Source organism: Salvelinus fontinalis, chromosome 8 (genome assembly GCF_029448725.1).
Source record: "Salvelinus fontinalis isolate EN_2023a chromosome 8, ASM2944872v1, whole genome shotgun sequence".
Classification (NCBI taxonomy): Eukaryota; Metazoa; Chordata; class Actinopteri; order Salmoniformes; family Salmonidae; genus Salvelinus; species Salvelinus fontinalis.
Genome location: NC_074672.1, coordinates 28963025 through 28978053, shown reverse-complemented (window position 1 = coordinate 28978053; position 15029 = coordinate 28963025). Strand labels below are relative to the sequence as shown.

Genomic DNA, 15029 nt, shown 5'->3' with positions numbered 1-15029 from the left:
CAGAATAATAGTAGAGAGAATGATTTATTTCAGCTTTTATTTCTTTCATCACATTCCCAGTGGGTCAGAAGTTTACATACACTCAATTAGTATTTGGTAGCATTGCCTTTAAATTGTTTAACTTGTGTCAAACATTTCAGGTAGCCTTCCACAAGCTTTTTGGAGAAAGAGTTGCGTGAATTTTGGCCCATTCCTCCTGACAGAGCTGGTGTAACTGAGTCAGGTTGTCGGCCTCCTTGCTCGCACACGCTTTTTCAGTTCTTTTTTCAGGATTGAGGACAGGGCTTTGTGATGGCCACTCCAATACCTTGACTTTGTTGTCCTTAAGCCATTTTGCCACAACTTTGGAAGTATGCTTGGGGTCATTGTCCATTTGGAAGACCCATTTGTGACCAAGATTTAACTTCCTGACTGATGTCTTGAGATGTTGCTTCAATATATCCACATCATTTTCCTCCTCATGATCCCATCTATTTAGTGGTGCACCAGTCCCTCCTGCAGCAAAGCACCCATGATGCTGCCACCCCGTGCTTCACGGTTGGGATGGTGTTCTTCGGGCTTGCGAGCCTCCCCCTTTTTCCTCCAAACATAATGATGGTCATTATGGCCAAACAGTTATATTTTTGTTTCATCAGACCAGAGGACATTTCTCCCAAAAGTATGATCTTTGTCCCCATGTGCAGTTGCAAACTGTAGTCTGGCTTTTTTATGGCGGTTTTGGAGCAGTGGCTTCTTTCTTGCTGGGCGGACTTTTAGGTTATGTCTATATATGTCACGGTTTTCTTCCTGGGATGAAGGAGAGGACCAAAATGCAGCGCGGCTTAGTGTTCAACATGATTTAATAAAGAATAATTTAGAACACTACAAACAACAAAACAAGAAATGTGAAAACCAAAACAGTCCTAACTGGTGCAGAACACAAAGACAGAAGACAATCACCCACAAAATCCCAACACAAAACAAGCCTCCTATATATGATTCTCAATCAGGGACAACGATTGACAGCTGCCTCTGATTGAGAACCATATTAGGCTGGACACAGAAACAGACAAACTAGACACACAACATAGAATTCCCACCCAGCTCACGTCCTGACCAACACTAAACAAGCAAAACACATAAGAACTCTGGTCAGGACGTTACAGTACCCCCCTCCTGAGGTGAGGACTCCGAAAGCAAACCTAAAACTCAAGAGGAGGGTCTGGGTGGGCATCTGTCCGCGGTGGCGGCTCCGGCGCAGGACGAGGACACCACTGTCTTTGTCCCCCTCCTTAGCGTCCTTTGAGTGGCGACCCTCTCCCCCGACCTTGGTCTAGGAACCTTCACCAAGGCCCCCCCTAGATAGAGGAGAACGCTCAGGACAGAGAGGTAGCTCAGGACAGAGGGGTAGCTCAGGACTGAGTGGCAGCTCCGGACTGAGTGGCAGCTCCGGACTGAGTGGCAGCTCATGACTGGAGGGCAGCTCATGACTGGAGGGCAGCTCATGACTGGAGGGCAGCTCATGACTGGAGGGCAGCTCATGACTGGCTGGCGGCTCTGGCGGCTCCTGACTGGCTGGCGGCTCCTGACTGGCTGGCGGCTCCTGACTGGCTGGCGGCTCTGGCGGCTCCTGACTGGCTGGCGGCTCTGGCTGCTCCTGACTGGCTGGCGGCTCCTGACTGGCTGGCGGCTCTGGTGGCTCCTGACTGGCTGGCGGCTCCTGACTGACGGACGGCTCTAGCGGCTCCTGACTGACGGACGGCTCTAGCGGCTCCTGACTGACGGACGACTCTAGCGGCTCCTGACTGACGGACGACTCTGACGGCTCGGGACAGACGGGCGGCTCAGATGACGCTGGGCAGACGGATGGCTCAGAAGGCGCTGGGCAGACGGATGGCTCAGAAGGCGCTGGGCAGACGGATGGCTCAGATGGCGCTGGGCAGACGGATGGCTCAGATGGCGCTGGGCAGACGGATGGCTCAGATGGCGCTGGGCAGACGGATGGCTCAGATGGTGCTGGGCAGAAGGATGGCTCAGATGGCGCTGGGCAGATGGATGGCTCAGATGGCGCTGGGCAGGCAGGCTGGCTCAGACGGCGCTGGGCAGACGGATGGCTCAGATGGCGCTGGGCAGACGGATGGCTCAGATGGCACTGGGCAGACGGATGGCTCAGATGGCGCTGGGCAGGCAGGCTGGCTCAGACGGCGCTGGGCAGACGACCAGTGCAGGCGGTGTAGGGCAGACGGTCGACTCTGACCTGCTGAGGCGCACAGTAGGCCTGGTGCGTGGTGCCGGAACTGGTGGTACCGGACTGGAGACACGCACCTCAAGGCTAGTGCGGGTAGCAGGAACAGGGCACACTGGACTCTCGATGCGCACTATAGGCCTGGTGCGTGGTACCAGCACTGGTGGTACCGGGCTGAGGGCACGCACCTCAGGGCGAGTGGGGGATAAGGAACAGTGCGTACAGGGCTCTGGAGACGCACAGGAGGCTTGGTGCGTGGTGCCGGAACTGGTGGTACTGGGCTGGAGACACGCACCATAGGGAGAGTGCGTGGAGGAGGAACAGGGCTCTGGAGACGCACTGGAAGCCTGGTGCGTGGTTTAGGCACTGGTGGTACTGAGCTGGGGCGGGAAGGTGGCGCCGGATATACCGGACCGTGTAGGCGTACTGGCTCCCTTGAGCACTGAGCCTGCCCAACCTTACTTGGTTGCATGCTCCCCGTAGCCCGTCCAGTGTGGGGAGGTGGAATAACCCGCACTGGGCTGTGTTGGCGAACCGGGGACACCATGCGTAAGGCTGGTGCCATGTACACCGGCCCGAGGAGACGTACTGGAGGCCAGATATGTTGAGCCGGCTTCATGGCACTTGGCTCAATGCTCAATCTAGCCCGCCCAGTGCGGGGAGGTGGAATAACCCGCACCGGGCTATGCACACGTACAGGAGACACCGTGCGCTCTTCCGCATAACACGGTGTCTGCCCGTACTCCCGCTCTCCACTGTAAGCATGGGAATTGGGTGCAGGTTTCCTACCTGCCTTTGCCACACTACCCTTTACCCCCCCCCCCCCCCAATAATTTTTTTGGATTTCTTCTCGGGTTTCCGTGCTAGCCGCGTACCTTCATAACGCCAGTTCCTCTCTCCGGTTGCCTCTGCTCTCCTAGCTGCCTCCAGCTGTTCCCATGGGAGGCGATCCTTTCCAACCTTAGCCCAGGGTCCTTTACCGTTCATTCACCCGTACTCCCGGGTGGCGCAGTGGTCTAGGGCACTGCATCGCAGTGCTAGCTGCGCCACCAGAGTCTCTGGGTTCGCGCCCAGGCTCTATCGCAGCCGGCCGCAACCGGGAGGTCCGTGGGGCGACGCACAATTGGCATAGCGTCGTCCGGGTTAGGGAGGGTTTGGCCGGTATGGATATCCTTGTCTCAGTATGTAAAATGTAATAAAATGTATGCACTCTACTGTAAGTCGCTCTGGATAAGAGCGTCTGCTAAATGACTAAAATGTAAATGTAATAATTTCCACCCATGACCATTCCTCCTGGTACCGCTGCTGCTGTCGCTGCTGCCCGTTGCCATGCTGCTTGGTCCGGGTTAGGTGGGTGATTCTGTCGCGGCTTTCTTCCTGGGATGAAGGAGAGGACCAAAATGCAGCGCGGCTAGTGTTCAACATGATTTAATAAAGAACAATTTAGAACACTACAAACAACAAAACAAGAAATGTGAAAACCGAAACAGTCCTAACTGGTGCAGAACACAAAGACAGAAGACAATCACCCACAAAATCCCAACACAAAACAAGCGTCCTGTATATGATTCTCAATCAGGGACAACGATTGACAGCTGCCTCTGATTGAGAACCATATTAGGCTGGACACATCCACAGGTACACCTCCAATTGACTCAAATTATGTCAATTAGCCTATCAGAAGCTTCTTCTAAAGCCATGACATAATTTTCTGGAATTTTCCAAGCTGTTTAAAGGCACAGTCAACTTAGTGTATGTAAACTTCTGACCCACTGGAATTGTGATACTGTGAATTATAAGTGAAATAATCTGTCTGTAAACAATTGTTGGAAAAATTGCTTGTGTCATGCACAAAGTAGATGTCCTAACCGACTTGCCAAAACTATAGTTTGTTAACAAGAACTTTGTGGAGTGGTTGAAAAACGAGTTTTAATGATTCCAACCTAAGTGTATGTATTCTTCCGACTTCAACTGTATATATATACCAGACTCAGACATTGCTCGCACTAATATTTCTATATTTCTTAATTCCATTCTCTTACTTTTAGGTATGTGTGTATTGTTGTGTGTTTAAGTGATAATGCCAAAGAAGCCTGTGTTTGGAGGATATATTTGGAGGGCTACCAACATATTCAAATAATGATTTCATCCTTCCACAAGATATAGTCCCGACACAAACCTAGGGTTGCTACCCAAGCCGGCTGGTCGTTCGTTCTACCAGTTTGGTTGCTAGAGACGCGACCCAGTCGTTCAGTCTTTTTGTTCTGTATTTATGGATGCAACCCAGTCGTTCGTTCTAAATCAAATCAAATGTATTTATATAGCCCTTCTTACATCAGCTGATATCTCAAAGTGCTGTACAGAAACCCAGCTTAAAACCCCAAACAGCAAGCAATGCAGGTGTAGAAGCACGGTGGCAAGGAAAAACTCCCTAGAAAGACAGGAACCTAGGAAGAAACCTAGAGAGGAACCAGGCTATGAGGGGCGGCCAGTCCTCTTCTGGCTGTGCCGGGTGGAGATTATAACAGAACATGGCCAAGATGTTAAAATGTTCATAAATGACCAGCATGGTCAAATAATAATCAGGAGTAAATGTCAGTTGGCTTTTCATAGCCGATCATTAAGAGTATCTCTACCGCTCCTGCGGTCTCTAGAGAGTTGAAAACAGCAGGTCTGGGACAGGTAGCACGTCCGGTGGACGTATAAAATAATAATATTTGGGGGTTTTTAAATGTCATTAATATTTGTATAAATATGTTGACAACCATTTTATAAAAGCAATAATCCTTTCAAACCCATTAATTTTTGTGTGACAACTCCCTCCAAGGGCTGTATCCCGGCCCTTAGCTTCGCCTCGGGCCTCAGAACAACCTTCTTCGGGAGTGGGCACAAGATAATTCCCAGGTTCTCAGGAATTATTGCTTAAATATTCACTGAGTGAACCTCATCCATATCTCTCTGTTCTCTCTGTGTCTACAGAGCTCAGTAAGAGGATGGTGTGACAGACGGACAAACAGACGGACTGTATAAATCATCACCCTCAACAGCCAGACCATGGCCACTGTATCCCTCCTCCTCACCCTCACCTTCCTCCTCTGCTCTCTCCATCCCTCTACCAGCCAGGTGATTGTAAGCTTCTCCTCCTTATCCTCCTCTCTTCCAGACCCTGTCATCAGTACATCCCTCAAACCCAGCTTTCCCTCCTCTCGTCCCAGAGGCCAGAGTGATGTGCCAGTCAGAGTCAACAACAGAGATTGGCCCACAGAGAGAGCAGGTGGGGGGCAGGTGGGCTCTGAACTGGGGCAGGTTGGGGAGGAAATGGGCACTAGAACTACAGACCAAAGTCAACCCCTTTCCCCTTCTCAGAAACTCAACACTGGATCAACCCAAAGCCAGTCTACTTCTGTTGAGGCTTGGACAGGTACTATGGTAACCGCAGAGCCAAGTGGAGTTTCATCTGCAAAGGGACCAACGGCTCTCCCACCCACCAAATCCTCAGGTGATGAACGATTAACATCAAGGGGCAGGACGTCTGATGGACCAATCATACCAGAGGATTTGGATGACTGGCTGGCAACTGGATCAGGAAGTGAACTTGTCCCTACAGTGATTGTGAAGGAGGAGTCACTGGTTGCGTTGACTACACTAGATGATATGCCACAGTTCCGGCCACAGGCTCAGACAGAGTTCAGCAGAGGTCTGGTGTCCAATATGGCCGAAGCTCAGACTACCCCGACGGTCAGCCTCACTGTTCAACCCCGCCTCTCTGGGCTGACAATAGCCAATAGGATCCTCTCCACACAGTCACCTGACAGAGTGACAACCATACCTGTGGTGACACAGCCAGCCTTCATTGGAGGAGTAGTTACAGGTGAGTAACTAAAGGGTAGCTAATATGATGTTTATGAGGAATATGTTTCAACCTATGAGTGGTGGAGTAATATGCCTTCATCCACAACTGGAGCTTGAGTACTACGCTTTAACCACTGAGTTATTTATCATGTTGTTATAACTCTTAAGTAGTATTTGAGTGACATTAGTGTTGTTGTCAGCAGAGAGGCTGCTTCATGTCTTTTGACTCTTTCTTCAGGTAATATATCAGATAATGCCACTACGCCAACAGACAGACCAATAGCAGGACAGACCCCCACTGTGACATCACCGTTACCCAGACCCATCACCCCTGGATCCACCAATCAACAGCCACATTCTGTGACGCCTCAAGGAACCACAACACTAGGAGTGACCACCACAACTACAACCAATAAGACGGCAACAAAAGCAGAACCCAGAAGTACTTCCTCAAGCACAACCAATCAACCGAAAAAGGCAACTGAACCAGAAAGAACTACAACAAGTACCACCAAACAGTCGACCAAGACAGGTAGAGAGAGGAGGATTTGGGGTGTTGTAGTTTCCTGGGTGGAAAACAATGGCAGCTGTGACTGCACCTAAGTTTCCTTTTCCTGTGAGGATTTAAAGTGGAATTATTTATGCAGCTGGAGTTTTTCCTGGAAGTCCCTGGAACAGGCTCAAAGGAGGGAAGAGGCAGAGACAGAGTGGGCGAGAGAGGGCGGGATGGAAAGTGGAGGAGAAGGTGTGCAGGGTAGACTCAGGCAGGAAATATGCACAGGAGTAGAGAAAATGAGAGATGGACAGAGAGAAGAGGATAGAAACAATGTAGAGTAGAGGAAAAAGGAAAACGAGAAAGAGATAAAAGATGAAAGAGTGACGCTGAGAGTTTGAACGATAGAAGGCAATAGGGAGGACAGAGAAGAGTAAGGAGGTTGTGAGTGAAAGAGAAAGTGAGGCAGGAGGAGAGGTGGGGCAGAGAAAGTACACAGGATGAATAATGTAAACCAGATGGATGTAGAGAGTGATGGAGGAAGGAGAGAAGTGGGAGAGAGGGAAAGCAGACAGAGAAGGAAAAGCGTCACATGGGGTGAATGAATCGGTCTCTTAGATACCATCAGGAGGAGTCGGTCACTTAGATACCATCAGGAGTCGGTCACTTAGATACCATCAGGAGTCGGTCACTTAGATACCATCAGGAGTCGGTCACTTAGATACCATCGGGGGTCGGTCACTTAGATACCATCGGGAGTCGGTCACTTAGATACCATCGGGTGTCGGTCACTTAGATACCATCAGGAGTCGGTTACTTAGATACCATCGGGAGTCGGTCTCTTAGATGCCATCAGGAGTCGGTCTCTTAGATACCATCGGGAGTCGGTCACTTAGATACCATCGGGAGTCGGTCACTTAGATACCATCGGGAGTCGGTCTCTTAGATGCCATCGGGACAAACATTTGAGCCACGTTTAAACAACCCTCCATTTGGTCTGCCAGGGGTGTACTGAAACTGAATGATTTTGTGTGTATTGGCAAGTGTGTTGATCTCGTTAGTGTGTCAGGACACGTGCGTGCGTGTGTGTGTGTGTGCAACACTTGGGTTTGTGTGTTACAGGGTGGGGACGTCCAAGTGCCTCCAGCTGTGAAATGTGGTCAGCACATCTGGGACATGTCTGAGTCCTGCTGCTTTGGGAGTGTAGTTTGGAGAAGGAAGTTACACACATGTGAGAGGGTGTGTGAGTGTGTGTTTGCGCATGTGTGACATTTGTGTGTGTGCTTTTTCCTGAGTAGGTGTGAGAGTCAACGTATGTACGTGCCTCAAATATTGTGTTTGATAGACGAGAGAGAGAGAGAGAGAGAGAGAGAGAGAGAGAGAGAGGAGAGAGAGAGAGAGAGAGAGAGAGAGAGAGAGAGAGAGAGAGAGAGAGAGAGAGAGAGAGAGAGAGAGAGAGAGAGAGAGAGAGAGAGAGAGAGAGAGAGAGAGAGAGACACACTGTATTTGGCAATGTTAACATATGTTTCCCGTGCCAATAAAGCTTTTAAATTGAAAATTGAAATTGAATTGAAAGAGAGTGAGAGAGAGAGAGAGAGAGAGAGAGAGTAGAGAGTGAGAAAAAGAGAGAGTGCTTTGGAGAAAGAGAAAAAGAGAGAGACAAAAAGAGAGAGCCAGGACGTGTAACACATGTTGGAGTCAGCCATCAGTCAGTCAGTGTGTCAGGTTTATGGTGTGTTTTTCAGGGTGAGTTAGGAGCTCAAAGAGCTCTGAGTGTTCTCTGTCAAACTTTTACTTCAGATGATTCTGTTCCACCATTGATCACCATTAATTTCTTTCTCCAAGTGTGTGTGTGTGTGTGTGTGTGTGTGTGTGTGTGTGTGTGTGTGTGTGTGTGTGTGTGTGTGTGTGTGTGTGTGTGTGTGTGTGTGTGTGTGTGTGTGTGTGTGTGTGTGTGTGTGTGTGTGTGTGTGTGTGTGTGTGTGTGCTTGTCTTTAAAGAGGGCTGGGGGAGACAGAGAGAATGTACGGTTACAAATTGTCTGGGATTAATGTTTAACCAAACCCAATACATTTCCAGTTTGGACAGTATACGTTGTGGTATGTTATAGTAGTTCACCTTCTCAGTGTTATCTTAGTGCTAAAGCTCTGGCTGTTGGAGGTGATGAATGGGATTGTGATTGGAGTGTTGTTGGATTTAAGGTGGAGCACTCTGGGATCTTTGTTCATTTGATTGTTTTGCCTTGAAATGCAGAAAGTGTGTTGTGTGTGTGTGTGTGTGTGTGTGTGTGTGTGTGTGTGTGTGTGTGTGTGTGTGTGTGTGTGTGTGTGTGTGTGTGTGTGTGTGTGTGTGTAAGAGAGAGTGAGATTGATTGACAGAGAAGGGAGGGGGAACAGTCATATGTAGATAACTGATTTATTCCACGTGACAGGTCTTTGATGGTCTCAGTATGTGTCATGTGCTTCATGCAGTTTTCAATTCCCACAGATATATTAATTTACTATATGTTTTTAATATTATGTAAAGAGATGTTCTCATCAATTACATCATCTAGTAGTGAGCTGTAAGCTCCAATTAAAATACATTATATAAATGGCTGATGACTCAGCCCTCCTTACCAGCTGAATGTCACTCTGAGTTTGTGTAGTGTGTGTATGTCGTTACCTCAAGATACCTCCAACTAATTGTGCGGTGTGTGTGCGTGCGTCTGACATGCGAGTGTGTGTGATACGCGCACCACTTTGATGCGTGTTATCTAATCTGTGCTCCAGACTCTACCTGTGGAGAGGAGAAGACACTCTGTATCCAGGTTAAGTCGGTAGGCCCCATGCTGGGCCCTGCTGGGAGGTGCCTTATGTAAGAGCTGACGACTGTCAACAAACACCTACTATCTACCCTCCACACACATACACTACATGACCAAAAGTATGTGGGCACCTGCTCTTAGAACATCTTATTCCAAAATCATGGGCATTAATATGGAGTTGGTCCCCCCTTTGCTGCTATAACAGCCTCCACTATTCTGGGAAGGCTTTCCACTAGATGTTGGAACATTGCTACGGGGACGCAGTTAGCATTAAAATTTATACCAAACGTGTTCAATGGGGTTGAAGTCAGGGCTCTGCGCAGGCCAGTCAAGTTCTTCCACACCGATTTCGACAAACCATTTCTTTATGGACCTTGCTTTGTGCACAGGAAGCATTGTCCTTCTGAAACAGGAAAGGGCCTTCCCAAACTGTTGTCACAAAGTTGGACACACAGAATTGTCTAGAATGTCATTATATGCTGTAGCGTTAAGATTTCCCTTCACTGGAACTAAGGGGTCTAGCCCGAACCATGAAAAATAGCCCCAGAACATTATTCCTCCTCCACCAAACTTTACAGTCGGTACTGTACATTGGGGCATCCACTAAACCCAGATTTGTCTGTTGGACTGCCAGATGGTTAAGCGTGATTCATCACTCCAGAGAACGCGTTTCCACTGCTCCAGAGTCCAATGGCGGTGAGGTTTACACCACTCCAGCCGACGCTTGGCATTGTGAATGATGATCTTAGGCTTGTGTGCGGCTGCTTGGCCATGAAGCTCCTGACTAACAGTTATTGTGCTGAACTTGCTTCCAGAGGCAGTTTGGAACTCGGTAGTGAGTGTTGCAACCCAGGACAGAGGATTTTTAAGCTCTATGCCTTTCAGCGCTTGTTCTATGAGCTTTTGTGGCCTACCACTTCACGGCTGAGCCGTTGTTGCTCCTAGCCGTTTCCACTTCACAATAACACAATTTAAAGTTGACCAGGGCAGCTCTAGCAGGGCAGACATTTGACGAACTGACTTGTTGGAAAGGTGGCAGCCTATGACTTTGCCATGTTGAAAGTCACTGAGCTCTTCAGTAAGGCCATTCTACTGCCAATGTTTGTCTATGGAGATCGCTGGAGATTGCATCGCTGTCTGCTCCATTTATTTTATACACCTGTCAGCAACAAGTGTTGCTGAAATAGCCGAATCCACTAATTTGAAGGGGTGTTCACATACTTTTGTATATGAAGTGTATATCGACATATTATCTACCTGCCACGAACACTATCGGGTGAAGAGGAGGAGCAAAGGGAGTGATAACAAGAGAGAGAGACATACTTTACTATTTGGAATGTAGGTGAGACTTGTGTGGGGTTGAGAGAGGTAAACTATTTCACAATTGCTCGATGTGATTTTTGCCCTCATTGGAGAAAAAAAACTGTTGAGTTGTCCTTTGGCCTGGTATGAGAATAGAAGGTCAAAATAATCAACTCCCTTTGGGTTATTTGCTGCCTTGTGGAAGAGAACCTGCTGCGCTCTCAATACACTTCTCATAAGAAATTAGCCTCCTGTAGTGGGTTAGATTTTCCACTGTATGTGTCAACTTGTTATAGCTAGGTTCTGCTCTTAAAGAAAATGTTTTTTTATTATTATTGTCAATCATTCCAGTCAGATGTTTTGGGAAAGTTCAATGTGATTCATTAACATAATTTCTCTCTCTGCCTCCAGGGACGACCCCTCTCCTCATCACTCCTACTCTACAGATTGTCAGAGGGCGGTACGTTCCCAGAAATGACAGCCGCCTAGCACAGAGGAACCACTCCATCCCCGTGGGCCGCCCTCGCCTCCCCCCATTCTTCACTCCTTCCCCCCCTCCTTCCTCCCCTCCCAGCTCCTTCCCCTCCCCCAACGGCACATCTCTGCTGTGGGATGACCTGAGCAGGACGCTGTCCTTCGCCTGGGAGCTCCATGTCTACGGCTCGGCTGGCCTCTTCCTGCTCCTCCTGGCTGGAGCCGCCCTGGGCCTGGCCCTATCCCCCAGCATGCACTGCCCTCACCGTGGTGCCCTGACCCTGGCTAATGCCCTCCTCCTCCTGGTGGGCGCAGCAAGAGCAGCCCTGTTCATGATTGACCCCTACGGAACAAGGAAGATTCTTCCCCGGCCTGCGGTGACTGCTCTCTATAACCTCCCTCTGCCGTTACTGGTGTGGGCGCAGGCTGCCCTGGCTCTGCTGGCCATGAAGGGGACAGGAGTGAGTCTGTTGCCCTCTGCTCTGGAGCGCCCTCCTCTGGTAGCTGTATTGGCTGTGTTACAGTGCACCCTGCTTCTGGCTGCTGACCTGCTCTCCCCAGCCCTGTCCCCAGCCGTGCCTGTCACCCTGCAGTCCCTATCTCTCTGCTGGGGCCTGGCTCTCTGTCTGGGCTACCTGTGCTACGTCTTCCCCCGCCTCCGCCATCCCACTGCCCAGCCACCTGTCCTAGAGGAGGGGAGGGCAATTAAAGCCTGGCCGGGGCGTAAGAGGGCAGGGTTGGTGCTGGGTCGTGTGCTGGCAGTGTGTGCCCTCCTGGGGGTGCTGTGCTGTGGCCTCCATGTCCACTCCACCCTGTGGCTATACGGGATGTTGGGGGACTGGAGGCGCTTCTGCTGGGGCTGGTGGCTGGTGCACTTCTGGGCCCGACTGTTGGAGCTGGCCTGGGCCTTTTCTCTCCTCCTATTGGGATCCTGGGTGTTCTGGAGGCCCCGGGGGGCCCGAGACAGAGGAGATGGGGGAGCAGGGGAGGGCAGGGCGGGAGGAGATCTCCCCTCCCCTGGACAGTCCTCTGGGTCGACACACAAACACACCTGCTGGGCCAAGATAGTCCAGAGCCTGACAGGAAAGCCCTGTGGGAAGTCAGAAAGTAATGGGGTGGGAGGATCAGTAGGAGGAGGGGCAGGGGAGCTGCCTAATAACTGGGCGGGGCAGGAACGCTCGGGGGCAGACATCAGTAAGAGCCTGATCAGAAACCGTGAGGCTCCGCCCTCACAGCCGCGCTGTGTCAAGGACAGCAACCGAGGCCGCAACCAGAGGGGCAGGTCTGCAGAAAGGGATATGTCTGACGGGTCCACAGGGTCACTGCTGCGGCTGCAGCCGTTAGGCCAGCCACTACAGCACTCTCAGAGCGGCAGCCTGGAGCAGGAGAAAGAGTCAGGGGTGTCTCTGTATGATTTTGACCTGCGACCCCCCTCCCCCATCGACCTGGGCCGCAGCATCGATGAGGCCCTGCACCGTGAGCACCTCCTCCATGGGGGCAGCTTGTTCCAGCCCCTGTGTGCCCCCTCACCCACTCCTTCACCGGGCTCAGCTGTCAGCCAGGGGGGGCCCTGGCTCCGCAGGAACAGCGACCCCCAGATCTCTGACAGCAGCGAGGACCGCTCAGCCCGTACAGAGTTCTCCGTGCCACTGGGGGGTAGTGTGCTCAGCAGTGTTCCCAGCAGGCAGGTCACTGCTCCTCCCACGCCCTCTCACCAGGGGCATCGCTGGGCCGGGGATGGGGGAGTCAGTGTTCCCTCCTCAGTGTCCTGTCCCGTTTCCCTGCGCCCCTCTAGAACCTCCACGGGACATCTCGGGAACGAGGGAGGAGACGACACGAGGCCGTTCCTCACCCCAGACTCTGAGACACAGAGTGGGAGGGCAGGCAGGGAGGATGGGAAGAGCTACCTGGAGGTCAACAGGCAGGATGACTCGGCCAGCGTCAGCAGTGAGATTATTAATCTCTGAACCCTCAACTCCAACCCAGGACATCTGGACCAATGACCAAGCCCCAAACAAAACCATCAAGAACCAAACTTACGTAATACCTTAACTCTTAGGTGATAACTTTAACTATATCTTGTCACCTAGATAGACTTTATCATAAACATTGACTCAACTACATTCAGACTGCCATGTGAATCATGGACAGAGGACTTATTTTAAGAAACTGAGGGAAAATACAGAAAAGCTTCCCTTGACTAAAACAGTTGTCTTATATGGGACATTATCCAGTGTTTTCTCTAAATCAGAGTGGTTCAAAGGCTGCTAACCGGAATCAGATTCTGCGGCATAGAGCACAGGTTCAAACAACAGAACACACACACACTCATGCCTACAGATACACACCTGTGTACCTTTGACTAACTCGCTACATTTCAAGCATCACCTACTGCAGGGCATACATTCACTCTTTGTAACACTTCTGTTTAAGGTGTCTTGAGAGAACAGAGGAATGGGCACAGGATTCATATCGATGACAACCCAGGGATTCCTTAAAATATCTATTGGTCATCCCTACAATTCCCTCTGAGGATCCATTGCTTAGATACCATGTTTTATGGATGTATGTCAAATATGAACGTGGTAGCTCCTACTTTTATGAAAGCCATTGTGCTCCCTGTGAAAATGTCTTTATATGAATTTATTGACTTTGTTTGCGTTGATAGTATTAATCTGCTGTCCTTGATATTTCAACTTGATGCATACATGCGTTAATGTGTTTTTAGGATATGTGCCATAAACATTGATCATGTCGGTGGTTGTTTTGATGTTATGCTTCAAAATACATTAATAACGCATTACCTGACTGACAATGGTGTCTTTCCGTAGTTCCTCTTGCAGGAAAGTAGCGTAGAAGTCCACACTCCAAAAACATAGGATTGCTAGTTATCGGCTCATAATTGAGTTGCTGTTTCAGTACAGTCTGCCTTGTATGTAAATGTGATGTTTGTTACATAAGGAAAGCAACCTCCTAGAGATACTACTGCAGAAAGAAAGTTGACCTGTGTAGCTGTGGCTGATGCCTGGAGCTCTAACTAAAATAGTTCCTGCTAAAACTAGACATTCTAAGACATTTTTGTTTGAACGTGACGCTGGTACATTTCGCCTGCTGATTCTGGTACATTCTATCATCACGGCCCGTCAAAGGATATGACTTCATTTTAACATTCAATAATACTGGCAACAGTGTAAACATACCCACAACATTTAATCAGTTGCAGCATATCAGTGTATACCGTGGACTTGAGTTATTTTTAGCTGTACTCATTGCTCCACACAGTTAAGCTGTGTTGCATTACACAACGCTGACCTACTGTGAAGCACAACGCTCTTGTACTATAGTAGTACTTTACAGATGTCTATAAGCCTAGACCTGAGCACTCTAGACTGAAGTATTTTTATTACAGGAAAAATCATAAGTATATTATGTAACATAAGAAGGTATGTAAATGCTGTTCTTTTTTTCAGTTTGTAAATAAAGGTATTTACTGTGAGGACAATCGAAGTGGTCTTGCTGAGGTCTCTGAAGTATAGAACAATTGTCTACTAAGAGAGTGATAAATGGCACTGGCTTGGGGAGGAATATTGGAAACAGTGACTGTCCAGCCCTAATTTATGATGTTCATTGCTCTGTTCAGGATAGAAGTGTTGAAAAAGGTTTCACAACAGTACCTGGAACTGCTACAATGGTTAGTGTTTAATGTTTATGGGTTAAAGAGCAGTGGGAATGGCACGTCCTCATTTAGAGCTGTATCATTTCAAAACAGTTCAAAACTGTCCAGTGATCTTGAACGGAGCTCAGAAGTCAATCCCATATTTCCACTTGATACCCAGGTTGAGTAAAATAGGCACAAAATGAGAGAACATGTTTTGAAA

The 15029-nt window shown here is 49.3% G+C and overlaps 1 protein-coding gene across 2 annotated transcripts in view; it reads left to right on the top strand.

Annotated features, from left to right (window-relative positions):
• LOC129861040 (proline-rich transmembrane protein 3) overlaps positions 1-14658 on the top strand; it is a 28967-nt gene extending 14309 nt beyond the window's left edge. For both annotated transcript variants that reach the window (XM_055932084.1, XM_055932085.1), the window contains exons 2-4: positions 5204-6095; positions 6315-6608; positions 11089-14658. In XM_055932084.1, the coding sequence (XP_055788059.1) occupies positions 5279-6095; positions 6315-6608; positions 11089-13118 (3141 nt within the window). In that variant the 5' untranslated portion in view covers positions 5204-5278 and the 3' untranslated portion in view covers positions 13119-14658. The remainder of the gene's footprint in view (positions 1-5203; positions 6096-6314; positions 6609-11088) is intronic.
• The last annotated feature ends 371 nt before the right edge of the window (positions 14659-15029 follow it).